Genomic DNA, 21,238 nt, shown 5'->3' on the forward strand with positions numbered 1-21,238 from the left:
AGTGTTAGGGTCATTCTTCTTCACTCAATGATTGCTTTGTTTAACTCATTCATTAGCATGATGTATGATTTGCATGAGTACCAGAAGGTATCCTACAATTCAGGTTCTGGAGAATTATTCCCAAAAGCAATATTGCTCAAGATGGGGGTATAAGTTATGGTTGTCTTAAGCTACTAATTGTAATGCAAAATTAATTGACCTAGTAATTAAGGATAGGTTTTCTTCGCCGAAGAATCGGGTTTTAAGTACTTTAGATAATGACATTGACATTAATGAAGAAGTAAAATTTGTATATACATGAGAGTAAACTAGGTGAAATCTAACCCCAACAACATATTCATCCCACAATATCAAATTCATCTGTTAATCTCTGCACTTTTGTCCAATTGATCAAGTTGCATGCATATTTACTTTTTTGTATTTGCATTTTAAACCAAAAGATTTTGTTTTCAAGTCTTATTTAATCAAGAAATCACATAATTGTTTAGGCCGTGAGTCTCTTGGGAAACAATACTTGGTCTTACCATGTTTATTACTTAATATGATTCATTACACTTGTTAGAGTGTTAACAACCAACTTGTTGTGCGAATGCTCAGGGAGAGAGTAAACCTCTCAAGCCATTCGCATAACGCACCAATTCGTTGTACAAATTCCTTTAGTAGAGAGCATCTCGCTAATGCAACTCGCTGTGCGAGTCCATTTGCTCAGCGAGTCTGCATAATCTGCAGAACGAAAATCTGCAGAATTATGCAACTCAGACTCCAATTACCAACTCTATCTATTTTTCCCAACTTCTAACACTCCTAGATTATGTTATATACTTAATTAGACTTGACTAAATGATTCTAAACCTTCCTAACATCAATTTAAAGTGTTTATGGATCAATCCCTACTCTAGAACATCAAATTTATCAACTTAGAGACTCAAATCACAATCTACCACTTTGAACATGTTTTTGACCATTTTGATGACTCAAACAAGTCACCTTTGATATACCTAAATTGTCCCAACAGACCAATTGAGCCCTTAACTTCTAGTTCTCATTTTCACTACCTCACTTCCTCCAAGTTGACTTAAAACAAACATAAACTACTCTAAACCACAACAAGATGACTCAGTTCACAACCAATTCATATTATCACAAATTTCTAACTTCTTACAAAGCCAATCAAACATTAAACATCATTCAATCAAGTTAAATTTATAAGTTCAACGATTGGCACACCATAACATTCAAAATACATCTCAATAATACCTTAAAACAAAAATTTTGTTTAATAGTTCATGCTTCACATGCTGACCATTTATATATACAACAACATTCAAAAATTAAACTACTCTAGCTTCCCTTACCTTAGAGATATATTGCCCAACTCACAGGATTACTCCGAGCTTGCCTTGCACCGCAAGAAAACTCTAGAAACACCTACAAATCACCAATTGGAGATAGAGAACAACTCTTAAAACCTAAATTGAGCTAAGAATTGAAGAAAGAAACTACTAGATACATGCAAATAGAAACAATTGCATGATCAACCATATACAGACCTGATAATGTGCATCTCAATCATCCAATCATTCATCAGAAAAACAATATAACATCTGAATCAACCAATCATCAATAGAACATGTATTTAAAAATGAAACATAAAACAATCTAACATAATGTTCTAACACCCAAATCATCCAATTGATCTAACATCCAAATGATCTAACATCCAAACGTTCTAATATCCAAATGTTTCTATAACAATGATGGGAGTCGCGGCCCATACCAATTTGATGTGCAATAAGAATGCAATATAGACTAGAAAGTGACTCCTAAGTCGTGTCTCAAGGACCAAATGTGGTTCCAGACTTAGGTCAAACAAACTGAACAGTCCTAAAGCAAGGTGTGTAGGAAACCAAAAACTTACTTCAGCCATGGAATCACAAGCATCGAAAATGAACTTCAAAGAAACACATATAAACGCTTCCGCAAATTGAAGCACAATGAAGCGAATTAAATGATCAATGCCAATTGTTTGAACCAATCAGAATGCAACACAATAAATCCGCGAGAACGAAATTTAAATTCAGCTTGCGTAAACCACTTGAATGCTATAGGTGAATAAGGAAACGCATCTACTGCCTTGAGATGCAACGCGTCAGCAAAATGAAGTACTGTGCAACTAGAATAAAAAGAAAATGCAACGCTTAAGCTAAACATGTAAATGCAAACCGAGAATGGAGGCAGCAATTGAAAAGCTGAATGCACCGCTCCAAAATTAATCACCGTATCCACCACTTCTAAAAGAAAGATTCAATTCGTTTTTCTCTTCCAGCATAAATCAAATTGTCCCCCACGTACACATTTCAGGATAGCCCGAAAAATGAATGCCCCGTGCCCTCTGAACGTGACAGTTGCTGGACGTAACCGTGCTCACCGCTTCTTCATCCTTTCCAATCAATACATCACCGCCTATGGTTGTGCTGCTGGAAAAACCAAATTTTCATTGATGAGTCACCGTGCACACCAAACTGGACGTGACAGCCATGTGCCCTCCTCCAAAATAAAAAATCAGTCGTAACCATCCATATCTCCTAAAAGATAAAATCTCCAGGCCGTGACAGCGCTGCTCTCCCATTGAATCATCATGCTACTCTTCTTCCAGCTCCACTTTTCGTGCACACCCTTTCATCCCATAAATCACCGCATCCTATTTTCTAGAAAGCAAAATGGAAGCATTGTCCGCATCTACTCTTTTTAGCTACTCCCATTTGAATGAATCACTGCATGCATCTTTTCTCCAGCAAAGATCAATGACCGAATGAATCATCACGTGCTTCTAAAATTTCCTCATCCGCCGAACAGTGTGCCCCCTTGCCGTCCAAGGGTTTCAATTTTGAAAAAGAAAAATTGTAGCTTCCGGGTGGCGGCTGCACCAAGAAAATAAGGGTGCCAAGTCAGCCACCCTTAAATGGCCTAACCTATACTTTGCCAAAAATTGACTCCAAGTGTAAAAGTTGATCTCAAAAATTCTAAACCGCTAAACTACAATATAATTAATTTTAAAATGTCTATATAGAGAGTCTTGAATTATGTGGTAGTCCTCCAAATGTCCCAAAACATACTTCCAAATAATTTTTCTTGCAATCAATAATGAAAATAATAAGCTCAGATAATTCAAATTAATTAAAATAAGAATTTCTAGTCAAATTAAGCACAATTAGAAAAAATGGGGAAATACTGGACATTCAAACACAATTCCCTAATTAAATCCGGTACAATAAACTAAGTGAAGTCAAGAAAATATTGACTCGTCAACAACTATGTTCAATAACAAAATAAAACTAATAATCTACATAGTTATCAACAGAATGATCTTCATCATCCTACTCCTTTGTAGATAGCTGGACTAATGTGGGCTGGACTGATGTCGTCTGGACTGATGTCGATTACTGAGGGACGGTGGGTGACATGGAGGGTCGTGGCTGGGTCGGAGGGATAATGAATTGATCCTGTGAAGTTTCAAGAAACACTCTCATGATCAGGGCCATAAAGTTTCTAAAATCTGCTCTCAAATCAGTGATTTCCTGGTCACGTTGCTCCAATTCCTGCGTGAGGCGGACAAGGACCACGTCAGCAGTAGTGGTGGAAGAAGAAGGTTGGTGCTTCAGAGTACCTCCTCTCGATGTTGTATGGTTTGCAACAAGTTGTCCTACACCGTACACCCATCCTTTTTTCTTCCCACCAACGATGTTGATCTAGCACTGTGTCCTATGGATGTCGTCGTCTGTAGATAGCTCTTGCAGATGATCACAACACAACATCAAGATTTTCTTTGCCTTGAGTGAATTTTGCCAATGTGCTGGTTAAGTACTCAATTTTCCAAACATGTAGAGGACAACTATCACACTCTATCTCAAAAACTTGTACTTCAGTCTTTACTGTCTTTGCAGATTTCAGAGTTTCTTCAAGATCTTTTTCAAGCTTTTCATTATCCTGCACAAGATTATCAATTATGTATTCATAATCTATTCTCTCATATGATAATCGATTCATTTTGTACTGAAGCCGCATGGCCTCTTGATGAGTGCATATTTATGCCCACATTTATGCTTTAAAATTCAATTTTTTGATGGGATAATTGTGCTTGAATGATTGATTTAAAGAGCATTTGTGATGATTTGATATATTGTGTTTGGAATTAAAAGGGACTTAAAAAGTGATTTTAATTGCATAAATTATTCTTGGAAATTCTTATGTTTATTTGTGCAGCTGAAATTATAAGTTCTATTGGTTGAAATGGCAATTCAAGGCCCAAAATCAGGTTTTATTTGGATAATAATGTACAGATGGGCCAAACAGGCAGACTTTACCCTTGCACCCCCAAAAATCCCTACATACACTCTTATTTCTGAAACAGGCCACAACCAAGCCCAAACACTAAGCCATTTCTACTACACCTCCCTAAGTTTCCTATACACACCCCTCCTAAGCCAAACTCCACCAGATCATGCCACGTGGCAGTCCATCACTAACATATTGAACCACTCAGATGATGCCACAACATTGATCCTTGCACTCACTAGTGAACCAGTCAAAACGCGCCATCTCAGCCCTAACACATGAGCATCATCTTCCACCCACTGAAACCTTAGCCCTAGTCGTCACTGTCGTGCCGCTGTCACCACCACGCTACGACCTCCGTTCATCTTCTCCCTTCTCGGAACCAAATCGCGCCACCATCCTCGCCGCTACCATGACCGAAACCACGCCGCAAGACCGCTGCCACCTTCCTTCTCCTTCGCGCAAGGGTTCGAAGCCACCACGACCGCCATCCGCGAGTTCGTCTTCGCATCACCAGCATCTCGCCGCCGTCTCACAGAGTCACCGTCCTCTTCTCCATCTTTGATCGCAACATCTCTTCGCGGGACACCTTGCCGCCTCCTCTGAAATCACCACCATCAACCACCTTCTTCCACGGCCAATAACCACAGCAATCGCGCAACCACCAAGGCCGCCGCCATCAAACCAGCGAGCTCCTCCTCCATTCGCGAAAGGGCCGCCGCTTTTGAAACCTCCATCTCCAAGTCGCGCCGCAGATCGCAACCTTCAACGCACATCATCATCATCATACCACGCTTCTCGCCATCACCACCATGAACCATCTTCATCTTCTCCATTCTCGGAACCCAATCACGTCTCCATCAACGCCCACCTCCATACACCATCACCGTAACACCATAGGAACCTGCATCAAAGCCAGACCTGCATTCAGAAAACCCAGAGACAAGGTATCATCACTACCGGGAAGGCCGTTGCGCGAGTTAATCTATGCACCATCTCCAAATGGCGGCGCAAATAGAGGCGGAGGGGGAAGCCCTTTCCCCAATTCTGAACCCTAATTTTGGGTAGGGAGGAGCCTGACACGTGTCGACCTCCCATTGGGCGCGTCCTCCTCTAGTCAAAGCTGGTCAATAAGCCTTCTCTGGTCAAAGTCTGGTCAACTGAGGGGCTTTCTTGCAATTTCAGAAATTCAGAAGGGGCTAAAGTGCAGATAGAGACAATTTCAGGGTATTTGTGCAATTTTGGAAAGTCAGAAAAAGCTAAAAGATAAAATTCAGTTGTTGAATTAATTTAATTTGGGAATATCAACAGAAAATATCTTCCACCTAATGTTATAATTATCTAAATCTTTTAGTTATTTGGAAGATATAAGATAAAAGATTTTGTCAACTGAATACTCAGAGTCCAAGCCCAATCAAGCCCTATATAAAGAGATCCGGGGGACTTCACTTAATTCATTCATTCTCTCATACTCCTCTCACTTTTCTTTCATCTTGTATTCAACTCCATTCATGGAGAGCTAAGCATCTAGGGCTATTGTGCTGTAATTCCATGACGGATTTTGAGGTTACGTTCACTTAATGCAATTGTTTACTTTGATTATTGATTTAAGTTGTTCTCTCTATATCTTTCATCTCTCTATCTTGTGAAAAGCAAAGAGTTTTGCATCATAATATGTTTGAATCTACATGCATTTATATGAGTTTTAGGGTTTCTAGGTTTATATTGAGAATCTACTTTGATATAATTTAGGAACTTTCATATGATTAAATGGTTTTTACTATCAATTGAGAATGTACTTTGATTGATTAGTAATAATTTCAATTATAATCAATTGAGAATTTACTTTGATTGATTAACTTTTAATTTGGTTAGGAGATTTAAGAATATACATGATTAAACACAATAGAATTTGATTGAGAATGTACTTTGGTTGAATTTATTGTGAATAATCTAGAAAGGTTTTGCATTTGATTGAGAATTTACTTTGGTTAAATGTATGATTGCCCTCGAATTAATTAAGAATGTACTTTAATTAATTTGAAACTTAAACAATAATCAATTGAACAATTATCCGTGAATAACCGATGATGAATCTATCTTGGAAAAGCAGTGGAATTAGCCTATTTCATCGTAACTATTTTTAAGTTTCATATTTATTCTTTAAACACTCTTCAACCATTACTTTTATTCATAAGCATTGCATAACATTCATAAGAGTCAGATATTCGGAAGCAATTCCGTGTTCATTGGGAGACGACTCAGGGTTACGTTAACCCTATCTACTTTCTTAAATACTACTTGGCAATACTGAAGTTGCCTTGAAAAGTAGTATTAATTTGATAGCTTCAACGACAGCCTATCAAATTTGGCGCCGTTGCCGGGGAATACGGTTAGTATTTTGAATATTTTGATTCTTATTTTTACTTTTATTTTTATTTTTATTTTTATTTTACTTTTTATTTTTATTTTTTTATTTTACGCACATACATTTAATTTAATTTGAGTTATTTTGTAGCCTTTAGTCATTCTTGTTTTAGCAAAAATCTTTTTTCTTGGTTTTAATTAAGAATTTCTCTTGAGAAATACTTGAGGCTAGTTTGAATACACTCTGGCTAGGAAAGACTTGGTACTTAAGTTGTCCATTGTGACGCACCTCTCTTTCCTGGGAGTGGACCCAACAAGTCTCTCTTATCTCTTATTTGAAATCTTTCTCTAAAGTAAGAACAAAAGAAAAAGAGAAGTAACAGAGAAACAACTTCAAGCAGATTGCGTAGTGCATGACCAGAGCTAACCCGGGAGAATTTTATCAAATTAACCCGGAAGTTGAAAGGAATTTGCGTAAGCTACGGAGAAGATTGAAATTTGGGTGTTCTTCAAGTTTGGACAGTCAGGCTTGATATGACCATCATTTCCACATTTATTGCATTGAACATCATTGCTTCTTGAACTCTTCTTTCGTCCTCTTGAGAAACCTGCATTGATAGTAAGTTGACTTTTATTTTTCATAAACCGATTAAACTTTCTTACCATCATATTCATGATTTCTTTTTCTAGTATATTTGCATCTGATTCAGTTTCAGGTTCATGAATCTTTGTAGCTTTCTTGCTTGTGGCTTTTAGAGCAATCAATTTCTTCTCTTCAATTTCTTCTTCCTCCTTTAGCCTTCCAAGCTCCAACTCGTGTTCTTTGAGTTTTCCAAACAATGTGGCCATGATCATGTTGGTCAAGTCTCTTGATTCAGAAATTGCAGTAACCTTGGGTAGCCAGCTTCTATTCAGACTTTTCAATATCTTAATATTGATCTCTTCCTTGTCAAAAACTTTTCCTAGAGCCATGAGGTGATTGACTATATGCATGAATCTTTTATGCACCTCGTAGATAGTCTCACCATCCTTCATTCTGAATAATTTATATTCTTTTATCAGTGAATTTTTTCTGGCTCGTTTGACTTCTTCTATGCCTTCGTGCGTGACCTCCAAAACGTCCCACATTTCCTTTGTTGTCTTGCAAAGTGAAATCCTGAAAAATTCATCCATAGTTAGTGCAGAAGAAATTACATTACGTGCTTTTACATCATATTGTGCTCTATGGTTTTCATCCTGAGTGCACTCAAAAAAAAATTTCAAAACAATTTTTCCATTAATAGCATGAGTTGGCTCAAATGGACCGTTTAATGTTGCATCCCAAACACCTTTATCCACACATTCAAGAAAGATTTACATCAGGATTTTCCAAAATGCATACTTTTCACCAACAAATAATGGTGGTCTATTTGTTGATGCACCTTCACCAAAGGTTAGTGAACTAAAAGCCATTCTCCAGGAATAGTCGACTTAAAGAAAAAAGTAATCGACTTGTTTTTCAAATATCTTATGAAAACCATCTCTGGTGCCAATTCTTGAAAATAGAATGGCTTAGTTTCAATACCAAGAAGAGGGGTGAATTGTTGAAACACAAAAATAATGTTTTCTTTAAATCTTTTTCGCAAAGTAGATGTCTTTAAAAGCTTTCTTGAAACGGAAGGAAAAAGACTTTGTAGTGCAGCGGATTATAATCGAATGAGTAAAATACAAAGTTGACGAATGTAACAGAGTAGGCATAGAAAGATCAAACACTTGTAGAAATCAAATTCGCGTCAATTTATACCAATTCGCAACTCTGACGCATTTTAATCGACTTTTCTACTAATGTAGTCGAATATAACAAAACAGTTATAACAGTTAGCAACAATCAATGCAACTAATTGAATGAAAAATTAATGTAGTCGAATCAGAATAAATGTTTGGTCAACATATTTAAAAATATAGCCATTGTAACATTTAATTCAAGCATTAACAGAATTTCAAAACTGTAACAGACTTAGTCGAATGCAGGTTGCATGTAATCAACTATACAACACAATTAAACAAAGTTTTGAAAAACTTTCTCTTCAAAAATTCTCATAGCACACTTTGAAAGAGTTTGTGCAAAGCCACGAGTTTTAATCGACTTACTTCATAATGAAGTCGACTTAAAACTGTTGTTTTGCCACATATTATAAGTTCAACAAAAGTGCATGTGGTTTTCCTTTTCTCAAATATATGTCATGCATTCACAGATAAGATCTCATGTAAAACACATGAATTGCAGCAATTACAGAATCAACACAAACATGTTCTCAAATAATCATAAACATGAAAGTTATGAACATGTAACATATAAACAACACATGTTGTTATTAATAATGTTGTCATCATCAAAAACCAGAAGTTCTTTGAGATTGTAAGGTTTGGCTAAACCAACACTCCCCTTATCAACAATCTCAACACTCTTCAAGTTGATTGAGCAGGTTCTTACGTTCGTTTGTCGAAGGAAGGTGTTTTCTGTTCTTTATATTCATCTGATTGTAATTGTAACAACAATATTTTAGTGAAAAAGTTAATTACTATTTAAAGTCATTAACGACTGGATGTAGAATCTTCTTATTCGAACCAGGATAAAATTCCTGGAGTTAATCTTCTTTAACTCTATCTCTTTAGCACTCAAACTGTTTGATAAAAGTCTTAGAAGAAAATCAAGATTTTAAAAAGAACCATTTTATCTTTTCTATTGACCGTAACACGCTTTCCACTGTACTAAAACATTCCGCTGCGCGAGACGCTAGTACCAACAGGTCAATCCACTTGCAAAGTTAAAGATAACCACATACAGTTCGGCCAAATGGCCAATCTACAAACTCAAAGATGACCACCCAAAACTTAGTCAAGAATGACCTAATTTAACAACTAGTTTAGCACGGTCAGAGACAAATGATAGGTTCCCAATATTAGTTAATTTCAATGTTGAATATTAACACTTATCTTGCTAGAAATCTATGTAAAATCCATGATAATCACCCAAAATTTACTTGTTTTGCATATATAGAAGAAATTAGAGAGTTAAAGTTGAATTATGAAGAAAAACAGATAAATTCAAGCACTTTTCAAGCAATCTGACACAACATGGCTATAGTGCTAAATGAGGGCTTGAGCTACAAAAAGATATCTGAACATGGAAGATTTTCTCAAGTCCTAACCTGAGGCTTAATATCCACATAAATTCCTTCATCATGAAGTAATCTCAAGAAGGCTTTAGCCAAGGAACGCACAACTTAAGCCTTGGAGAAAACCCACCTAGGGAGGAAACCTCGTGGTTAGAGCCATGAACCATCACTTGAGCCATTATGTCAGAGTCTATAAATACTAGAGTTTCATATATTTTTAGGAGACTTTGGACAAAGCTTTTGGAAACACTTTTTTTAGAGAACTTTTAGAGAGACTCTAGAGAGTCATCTTACTAACTTCCTCTATAATTAATAGAACATCTTTAGAGGATTAAGAGATGGATTATCTTCCTTGTTGATACTTCCACTATAATGATTTATACTTAACATTATATGAAATGATCATTCGTCTTAAGATTATGTGGGAACTACTCTTAGGTTACACTACTGCAATTAAACGAATTGGCACCGATTATTTTTGGCCATAGACCTTGGTTTGGCAACCGAGGCATATGTAGACGAGGTAAAAAGTCATTGCGATTCGCCTCGATTTTCTTTAACAGAAGCAATATCTAGGATTCGACTCAATTCTCTTTGAACCGAGTCATATCAGTTCTTCTTGGTTTCAGATTGGGTATCCTTTCAGATTGGTTCTTCCAAGAGCCTTCAGATTAGTTTCAGATTGGGTATCCTTTCAGATTGGGTATCTAATGTGAATGTCATCCTTTGAACAAGAACATTGTTCACTTTCTCATACCAATTCTCCTTTCCCCCTTCAAGCTCTTTCACTACAAAATACAAAAATCTGAACATAAGTCAGAAGAACACACAATTAACTAAAATAACAACAACCATTTCAACCTGAGAATCCGAACTCAAAAACTGAAAATTCTTCTTCAAAGAAGAAAGGACAAAGCATAGTGGAATTCAGAAGAAAGATGAAGGGAAAATATAAACAGAGGTAGGAATGAAAAAGCTTCAGGCAAGAAATGGCTTTAACACCTTTCTCAAATGCCTTAGTGTTGAGAGTAACGCCGTCACCGACCCCACCAAACTCAGTCAAACAGAAAACCACCGGTCGCAGCTTCGACGGCGGTTGCACCGGAACACCACCCAGCACCAAAAAGTTATTGATTGTATTCCTCTGCCAGACGAAAAGCGAGGCCAACGCCGCCACCCACAGGATCGCGAAGAGGGTCTTGTGAGAAGCGAAAGGTGGCATTTTGGGGTTGAGGAGGAACCACCCGAGAACCACCCGAGTACCCGAAGAGGAGCCCTTGTGCCCCTTGCGCCTCCGCCACAAGAACAAGAACGACCATCTCGCCTTTTTCCCCGTCGCGTCTCCGACGCGCCTCCCTTTCGACGACGCAAAAGAGAAATCCCTCTTTGTGCTAATACAAACGCCTCCCTTAATTTGGGTTTTCTGATACAAAAATCAGAAGAAAAAAAATTAAAAGTTGTTTGTGCTGTGGAGATGAAGAAAGCTCGTGGAGAAGGAAGAAGAAAGCTCACGATGCTTGAGGAGGAGGAAAAACCCTTATTCACGAGGCGTGAGAAGATGAAGATGGTGGTCACGACGTCCATGGAGTTTGGACGAGAACGAAGGCGCTGTGGTGGCGGCTTGCGGGTTTGCGCGTGGTGGCCAGCGGCGTGGTTGAACGGTGGTGCTTGCGACGACCCTAATGGCTGGTGATGGTGGCGGCCTGATGATGGAGTTTGGTGGAGAGGAGAAATCGTGAGGCGGAGGGAGGCAAAGATGAGAGTGAGAGTGCGATAGAGGTTTTTTGATTTTAACCTAAGGGTATTGCCTCAGTTATATTTAAAACAGGTGCCTAAACCCTTTAATGCATCAATTACACAGCGAACCGGTGCCTAAACCTTTTAAAATTTATATTATATGCCTCGATTGGCCTTCTACTCGAGACAGTAACATCTATAGGCATCGGTTCATATATAACTGAGGCATATAACTGCTCAATATTTACCGAAATGCCACCACACTTTTATACGCTTCGATTTTAGTAGAATCGAGGCGTATATAGCGCTTTAAAAAAGTCTTTTTTTACTAGTGTTATGGTCTAATAAGTTATCCTGTGACTTTTAAATTCTAGGAATAGATCTAGGGTTATAGTTAGAGATAGAGTCTTAATCTTAATGCAGGTGATTTATTCAAGGAGTAACTAAGGAATCATACTGAAGGGTGGTGATCCTAGGCTTTAGGTACTAAGGGATAGACCTAAAGTTACACCTAAGTAAATTCCCAAGACTTGATCATTTCCAGTTTCAGATCACCTAAGTAGATCTGACACAAGAGAGGGAAAAGTAGTGAAGTCAAACTCTAACAAAGTTATATCATTTAAAAGTCACTCATGTAGTAATCCAAATTATTTTCCAACTTATTTTATAACATTGTCACCAATAGAAATATGTTTTCAACATATTTCAAACACAAATACTATTTTATAAAGATCAAGATAATTAAAACATTGTGTTTTTTTACCAAATCCTATGGATACGACACTTGTTATGCTACAAAAAGCTAATATACTTTTTGTTTTATTTCGGATTGTACACCACGAGATGCACAATGACTACATATAGTCGAACCAAACAATCAATCCACCTGCAAACATAAAGTTGGCTACGACTCGGCCAAAGGGTCAACAATCCTTATATGTTAATCAATCTTCTAAGCTTAGAGGGCTTATGTACATACTCTACCCAACAAATATGTTAAGTGAGTGGCCTAACAAGGCACGTTCAACTTTACTGACCTAAAGTTGTTGGAAGATATTATAAGATTTATTTCTTGGTACAAATATTTATATATTAGAAGTATATGTGACCAAATATTAGTAGTTTGATTACGTCATTATATTCTTTAATATCACATATTTATAGAATATTTTCTATATTAAGTAAGGTATCACATTATTGCTATCCCACTAATTATCATATATAGAGTAAGTTGTTATATTGGCTGATGTTATCTTGATTTTATCAGTTTACAACAAACCTCATAGGGCCTAGAACACTATAAATACACATGGTATTTCACCAGAAAACACACACACTCATTCTCATTCCCTTTTACTCAAAAGATTCAAACTCTCTTACTGACTTGAGTATCGAATCTTCCCATGTTCAAACCCTCAAGAGCATAAATCAGGATTTTTCAATTCATAGAGATCTTCCCACATGTTTGAAGGTCCACACTTTGGATCTCGTATGAACAATACTAAATCATCCAAAGCAAAACTTTCTAAAAATTAAAAGTCTTTTTTTGGAAAGTGAGAGGATTGACTAATGATAAAAATTTACTATGATGATAAATTTTTTGTTTCTAGTATATGGAGTTCAAAGTATCACTACAAGAAATGTGGGTTTTTCCGGCGGCATTTTACCGAGGGCCTATGACCCCTCGGTAATGCAGTGGTGAAATAAATTACGGACGGACTATGGGCCCTCGGTAATGTCTTCGAAGTATTTTGGCCAAAATCAAGCTATTCCCTCTCTGAATTTCATTTTCCAGTACATTGTGTTTCGTCGTCCAAAACCCTTCCTCAGAAACCCTTCCTCTTTGCTCCTCCAAAACGTCATCTTCCTCTCCTCTCCAACGAGAACACCAAACCCCAAGACCTAATCTTCCTCTCCTCTGCCCAAATTTGGAATCCCTCTGTCCCCAAATTACCAAAATTTTATCCCGCGGTTGCCTTGAGCCAAGCATAAGAAGGTGGAGGTCCATTTCTGGTCACCCTAAGAAGTTCTCCCGCAGAGCTGTGGTCGTTGGTGGCTGGTGTTTTGCGGTTTGTGTGGGTGGGTTCGTGGTGTTTCCGGTAGGGTGGTGGGTCGTGGTAGTTGGCGTTTGCGGTAGTGGTAGGGAGTCATCGAGTTGGCTTGACGACGACGTTGGGGTGAAGTGGACTTGTTAAGTTCGTAGCGGTCGTGGTCTGTAAAGGCTGGCATCGTCGACCATTTTGCTTTCGAGGTAAGTTTTGTTTTCAAAATTGAATGGTTCTCGAGAAGAAGTTGTACTTCAATGATGCCTTCTTTCTTTATTTTTTTTCGTTTTAATTTTGTTTTGTCTCTGTCATTGTACGTGTGGCAGAAATTGTGTTGTTTATGTATGACCTTAGAGTTTCTGAGGTAGTCGGTTTGTGGCAGAAATTGTGTTGTGGTTTTTTGCCTCATCATGTTATAGTGGTTACAACTGTTGATGTAATGAATTTTATCTTTGTTTGTGTGGTGTGTGGTGTGTGGAGTGTACAACTCGATCACCCTTTTGAAAGAGTTAAATCAGAGGTAAAGAAGAGACTAGCTCTTTCTGTCTTGGCAATTGTGGTATTGTTGGTGACTTCACCTACTGCAACATAATAGCAGTTTGATAAGAAACTATGTGTGTCTACACTGATGTTATAGGATAACCAAATGAAAAACAACTTATCGTGCTGTAAATGAACATAAATGGCTAGTATTCTCATAATCATGGAAATAATAAAAGAAAGTAATTAGAAAAGCTTTTTCTGTGAGCTCCAAACCTATGACAAATCCTTGGGAGCTTCGGATATAAAATCTTCAACATATCTAACACTTCACATAATCAATCATAAGCTTTAGCTGCAACCTCTAGGTTTTTAATGTTTTTTCTCCCATTACATAGTCAGCATATGAAGTATCGTTTGAGGAGATCAAATTTGCTAATTAAATTATGAAGTTACTAAATTTGAATATTGCCTCCACCAAATCTCATGAACCTAAACACCACACCACTTAGTCTATGAAAACACAAACTTAACTCCAAAGATATGAACAAGAAACTTGAATAACTAGTCCTTTATGACCAAGAACAACAATCTAGCCTTCTTTGTGTACGTGAGCTTGCTTACTGGAACAAACAACATAATGATTTATCATACATCATGTCTACTAGAGATCTTCAATCAATAAGAGAGATATGAAATTATATTATATAAGTGAAGAACAATCCTATACAAGCAAGTTTTTTGGAACTGATTAAGTTCCAACCTTACATTTTAAGATAGTATAAGAGTCTATGTTTGCAACTATTATTGGGTCTATCATATTACTTGCTATCAAACTACTATTGAACCACTCTTAAAATATCTAGTCCCACACTCAAGATACCTATTTTTTAGCAAAAGAAGGTGTGTTTAAGATTTCATATTAAAAATATAATAAAATGATGATATATATATAAGTGAGGAAAAGATGATATATAATAAAATGACGTTATTAGTCAATTTTATGGGTTGAGCTAGGCATAGACCCCATTCTAAGAATTTTTGTAAGCATCATTGGTTGTTAAATCCTTGTCAATGGTTTGACCTATAATTTTTTGTCGTCTCCCTTTGTGTCTAGCAACTAAGGTACCCTCTATTTGAACTACTCTCCTTACTAGAGCTTATACAAATCCCCTCCACACATGCCACAACACCAAAGTTGAGTTCTTAGGCATGTTTTGTACCATAAGTGCTACCCTATCTATTCTGTAATCCATTTGTAAAGAGAGAAACATTTGTTGAATTCAGTTAATTCTCTAGGCAAGTTCTCTAAAAACTGATGACTTGGGCTAAAGCCTAATAGACAACCATGAGCCCATCACTAATAAAGTCATGCACAATCAATAAGAGTTGTCATCTATGAAGCCTTCCACCCAAGGATGTTTGATTGGACGTGACATCATGTGGTATTCAGAGCCATGGAGCTACTCAGTCCAACTAAGTGTCTAGTTCTCCTATTTTGGAATTTGTCAACTCTGTTTCCTTCACTGTTTCATTACTTCTGTTCATCATTAGAACATGGAATTTTGATTTCTTAGGTTCTGATTATGTTTATTCTTGTGTGCCAACCTTGATTTGCTTTGGTTTCCCCATTTTTAGTGAGTTCATTCTGATTTGAGTCATTTTATTTTGAAATTTGTCCAGTTTTGTCCAAAGTCATGTTATATTACTTGTTTTGTTCTCATTCCAAGTATTCTGTTAAGTGAAATTTTGTTTTGGTGCATCTAACTGATTGATCAATAGTAAGCACACAAAAATGAGCAATGATATGATTATACAGAGCTCGGGTGTGTAATTCACATCATCAAAATCACCTTCCTGGTTCATCCCATAAGCTGTTATAATTTCAACCAGTTAGTGACATTACAACTGATTTCTTCACTGTGATTTGAGCCATTACTAAGTGCAGACCATTTAAGCTATGATTTCCTAAAGCAAGAGCTTGGTTGCACCTTGAGAAATAGCTCAAAATTGCTGGTATAGCAGTTGGGCGATCTGCTTTATATTTGGTCAATCTTTAAAGTGTTAAATTTCTGCCTGTAGCATTTAGACCATTGGTAGCCATGTATACTGTCATTCTGCTTATTTGAGCCATGTATATTATTTATGTTAAAGTCTTAGGCTATTTGGAATGACTGTAAGTTCCTGAAATTGGATTGATGTTAGATGGACATTTAAAGGAGTTTTTAGACGAACTTCCATTTCATGTGTTAGGGTGAGCTTTTAAAGGAGTTTGGATTGTGGCCACAAAGGGAGGACGAGAGTCTACGGAGAAGACTTAACTAGGAAAGGAAAGCAAAGGCAAAGGTATGGGGACCTAAACTGAAATTGCATGATTGTATCTATGTCCTATTATTTTCATTTTTATTTCATGAATTTGATCTTTTTCTTAGATGTTGTGAATGTTGAGTTTGAATGTTAAGTTATACTGATTGAACTTTTATGATATTTGTACTTTAATTTGTGAATGATGAATTTGATAAGATAAAGCATGTACAATGGCCTCTTCCATTGGTTCTAATCTGTCAGAATTAGGAATGACACATGTTACCATGTTTGTAAGATCATAGAATGTGTAGGTTTAGATTAGGCTCTTCAGTTTAGTAATGTCTTCTACGTCAATTAGCTTCTTGACTAGAATCAGAGCAATTGGCCTTCAACAACTGAAGTCAATTTTGTTCCACTTCCCAAGTGTCTTGTACATTAAAAAAAGTTTACAATGTTTCCAAATTGGTTGTTTGAATAGAACACATAAGAAGCTTTAGGTTCAGATGACGTTTTGCCTTGTAGCTTTGGCTAACAAGACAGACTCACCTTTTTTTTATCTTCGATAGGAAATCAATAGCAATATTTTCACATTCTTTAGCACATGATTCTTAGATTCCCCTAAAAAAAGAACAAGAAGTCACTGGTTTGACATTTGAAAAACAATTTAAAAGGAAAATTATCGAAGGAGGAAGAATGGAGAGTTCCCACTACCCAAAACCAGCTCCCTGAGGTCCAAAAATGGTGTTCCAAGCTTTAGTCGCCAAGAAGATGGCACCCTCAGTTCCAAAATGCTTTAAATAGGTCTAGGGTTCCAGGTCAGCAAAAGTCGCGCCCAGCCCCCTTTCTCAGTCGCGCCCGGGCGTGAAACTCTCTGGAAAAGTCACGCCCAGGCGCGAGACTCTCTGTAAAGTCGCGCCCGGCGCCCCATTGTCACGCCCGGGCGTGAGATTCTCGGGCAAAGTTGCGCCCAGGCGCCCTCTTTGTCACGCCCAGGCGCGGGGTGCCTTTCTTACTCCTTTAGCCTCCTGCTTTTGTACCTTTTCCTTGGCTCCCATTCTTAGTAGTTCAGTACTTCTCCAACACACGTAAATTGCCTACAAATTTGAGGAGTTAGTGATGAAAACTCAAATGTAAATCTTAAGCTAGACTTACTCACAAACTTAGATAAAAAGGGAGGATTAAACATGTTTCAAGCTTCAAAAGGGTCGATTTGGTACGAAAGTTGGTTCAAAAATAATGGTAAAAATTACCGTTATCAGGCAACTGTGATCTGGGATCGAGGGAAGAGGAAAGATCGAAACATGTTTTCTTAAACATAAAGTGTTTCATGTGGAAACATAAATACTCTTTTTTTCAATATAGATAATAAAACATATTATATAACCTAAGACTTTAACTAATGTAAAGTCAAGTCATATTAAAAAACACAACAAACTAAGGTTTTAATATAATAGAATTTCTAATCTTAAACCACCATATTTAGATAGTTTACTCTGTCGTTACAAACCTGCATTTAGACCATCAGTGAATGTTCATCTATATGTTGTATGTTGATGTATATATTGTATGTTCCTATATATTGTATGTTGATTTATTAGGCTACGAATTGATTAAGTTAAATAGTCATTTAAAGTCCTATGGTGTTAAAAACATTCTCAGTAGAATGAGAAGGGTAACACTACCTTAACCACTTACAATTGACAAAATATATGAAAGTACTCTATAAAAGAGAACTTTAGTAATGTCAAAATATTGCCAAGTTTTATTTACAACCACTTAGGATGTCAAAGGCATTTCAATACTGAGGACTTCTCTTTGGATTCCCTTATTGAATGCCTATGACAATAGTGTTGAAATTGCCTTCCATGTTTGACTTGAGTAGTAATAGGTTTATTACTTATGTCACATGGAGTGTTGCTGTTTTGGCTAAGTTTTTTTTTGTTTGGCTTGTCACAGAACATGACCCATTTTCTCAACCATCATGGATGGATGTACGACCATTGTTATAGTGGAAGGAGAGGTTTGAAGGAATCTTTTGTCATCGGAGTTGAAGAGTTTGTGGAGACGGCCCGACGATACCAGTATTATGTTGTTGATGGAGGGATTCGATGTCCATGCATCAAGTGCGAATGTACAAGGATTTTGAAAGATGAAGTCGTCAAGCTTCATCTATACCAAAAAGGGTTCATGCCAAATTACACGGTTTGGACATTTCATGGTGAACAAATTCCTTCGACCTCCACTGCAACTGAAAAGCGGCTTGCATCAGGTTCGAATACTATTGTACATACATCTGAGATAGATCAATTCGCCGATATGCAAGAGATGGTCGACAATGCTCTTCGTCGCCATGCTAAACAAGAAGCAAACGATACTAATTATGAAGAGCCTCCAAATGAAACCACTAAGAGGTTTTACAATTTACTAACAGAGGCAAATCTACCTGTATTTAAAGGTTCAACTGAGTCAAAATTATCAGTGTGCATTAGACTCATGGCTGGCAAATCTAATTGGAACGTGCCCATTCAAGCAGTGGACTTTTATACAAAATTGATGTTAGATATGACACCACCAAACAATTTTATGCCGAAGAATTATTACCAAGCCAAAAAGTGTGTTTCAAAGTTGGGATTGGAAGTGAAGAAGATTGATTGTTGTGTTAATGGATGTATGTTATTCTACGACAATGAAAGTGGAAAAAATGATGCATTGTTGGTTGAATGCAAGTTTTTTGGCTCACCTCGATATCAGACGATGCATGCTGGCCGGAGGCAAAAAAAACCCATTCCCTTAAAGTCCATGTTCTATTTGCCTATAATTCCAAGATTACAAAGAATGTTTACTTCAATCCAAACATCAGAACACATGACATGGCATGATGGTAACAAAACTGAAGGATTTTTGCGTCATCCTTCTGATGGTGAAGCTTGGAAGCACTTCAATCGTAAACATCCAGCCTTTGCTAGTGAACCGCGTAACGTCAGACTTGGTCTATGCTCTGATGGGTTTACCCCGTACATTCAGGCGTCTGCATCACCATATTCATGTTGGCCCGTGATAGTTACCCCATACAATCTACCACCTGAGATGTGTATGACAAAGCCTTACATGTTTTTATCGTGCATAATACCAGGTCCATCTAATCCCAAATCATTGATTGATGTATATTTGGAGCCTTTGATTGATGATTTGAAGAAGTTATGGAATGGTGTTTGGACGTATGACGTTTCAAGGAAGCAAAATTTCCTAATGAGGGCAGCCTTGATGTGGACTATTAATGACTTCCCAACGTACGACATGTTATCTGGTTGGAGCACGCATGGTCGATTAGCTTGTCCACATTGCATGGAACATACAAAGTCATTCCAATTGAGTTATGGCCGAAAAAGTAGTTGGTTTGACTGCCATCGACGGTTCTTGCCCATTGATCACCCCTTTAGAAGAAACAAAAAGGCATTTCGCAAAGGGCAAGTTGAAACGGATTTGCCCCCACCCAAGTTGACTGGATCACACGTTTGGAGAAGAGTTAAAGACTATCCAAAAGTCACTGAATCTGGTCAGAATAGGATAGAAGGGTTTGGAGAATGGCATAATTGGACTAAAAGAAGCATATTTTGGGAACTTCCCTATTGGAAAGACAACTTGCTAAGACACAACCTCGATGTCATGCACACAGAAAAAAATTTCTTTGACAATGTCTTCAACACAGTTATGAATGTTATAGGTAAGACAAAAGATAATGAGAAAGCAAGAAAAGATTTACCTTTGTATTGTGGACGAAAAGACTTAGAGTTGAAGGTGCAAGGTAACGGCCGATTATTTAAACCAAAAGCAAATTACACAATGCCAGATGGATATGCTTCTAACTTGTCCAGATGTGCCAATGTTCAGAACAGTACTATTCAAGGGTTGAAGAGTCATGATTGTCATGTATTCATGGAGACTTTCATCCCTCTTGCGTTCAGTTGTTTGCCAATACACGTGTTAAATCCACTGATAGAAATGAGTAACTTCTTTAAAGATTTGTGTTGCACGACACTAAAGGAGAATTCCCTTAAAAAGATGGATGAAAATATCCCAATTATTCTCTGCAAATTGGAAAGAATATTCCCTCCTGCATTCTTTGATTCAATGGAGCATATTCCAATTCATCTTGCATATGAAGCTTGGCTTGGGGGACCAGTGCAATACAGGTGGATGTATCCATTTGAAAGGTTTATGGGAGAATCCAAACGTTCAGTTAAAAATAAAGTTAGACTAGAAGGCTCAATTTGTGCAGCTTACTTACACAGAGAGACAACGTATTTTTGTTCACATTATTTCAAAAACTTCATGTTATCCCCCACTCATGTCAGAAATGAAATGCAATGGAAAGTTGAACCACGTGAAGGTGCATTATCAGTTTTCCGACAATCTGGCCGTCACGTAGGGAAAGAATTCACACATTGGTTAACTGATGCCGAATTCAATTCTGCTCATGTCCATGTCTTAATCAATTGCAGTGAAGTTAAGCCGTATCTTGAGTATGTCATCATCCATCTATTATCTTTCCATAGATTAAGATTTGTTATACACTAATGAATTTCATTTGTACCAGCTCATTTCTTGTAGTTGAGCAAGTCGCAGAAGGAAATGCATCTGCTAGAATACACTCTGAGTTTCCCCAATGGTTTAGAAATCAGGTCTGTAGTTTTTCCTACGTTTAGAAATCGGTTAATTTGACTCTTGCTTTTATAATTTTTGTAGTGTCTTTGTAGGTTTTTAATCAGGCATTGACTCCCACAGTTCAAGAGTTAAGACATCTCTCGA

The 21,238-nt window shown here is 37.3% G+C and overlaps 1 protein-coding gene across 1 annotated transcript; it reads left to right on the top strand.

Moving 5' to 3' along the window:
• The first annotated feature begins 18,388 nt into the window (after positions 1 to 18,388).
• On the top strand, positions 18,389 to 21,226 carry LOC148195399 (uncharacterized). Its single transcript, XM_088095190.1, has 3 exons — positions 18,389 to 20,234; positions 21,041 to 21,111; positions 21,215 to 21,226. The coding sequence occupies exons 1-3, from the start codon at positions 18,389 to 18,391 to the stop codon at positions 21,224 to 21,226; spliced, it is 1,929 nt and encodes a 642-aa protein (XP_087951316.1).
• Positions 21,227 to 21,238: the final 12 nt, after the last annotated feature.

This window comes from Vigna umbellata, chromosome 7 (assembly GCF_029865625.1).
Source record: "Vigna umbellata cultivar VRB3 chromosome 7, Vumbellata_1.0, whole genome shotgun sequence".
NCBI lineage: Eukaryota > Viridiplantae > Streptophyta > Magnoliopsida > Fabales > Fabaceae > Vigna > Vigna umbellata.

Excerpts from the sequence above, each read along its gene's own strand:
- LOC148195399 (XM_088095190.1), top strand. The coding sequence starts at position 18,389 with ATGACCCATTTTCTCAACCATCATGGATGGATGTACGACCATTGTTAT. Across the intron at positions 20,235-21,040 it reads CTTAGAGTTGAAGGTGCAAG|TTGAGCAAGTCGCAGAAGGA; the intron begins GTAACGGCCGAT and ends CATTTCTTGTAG.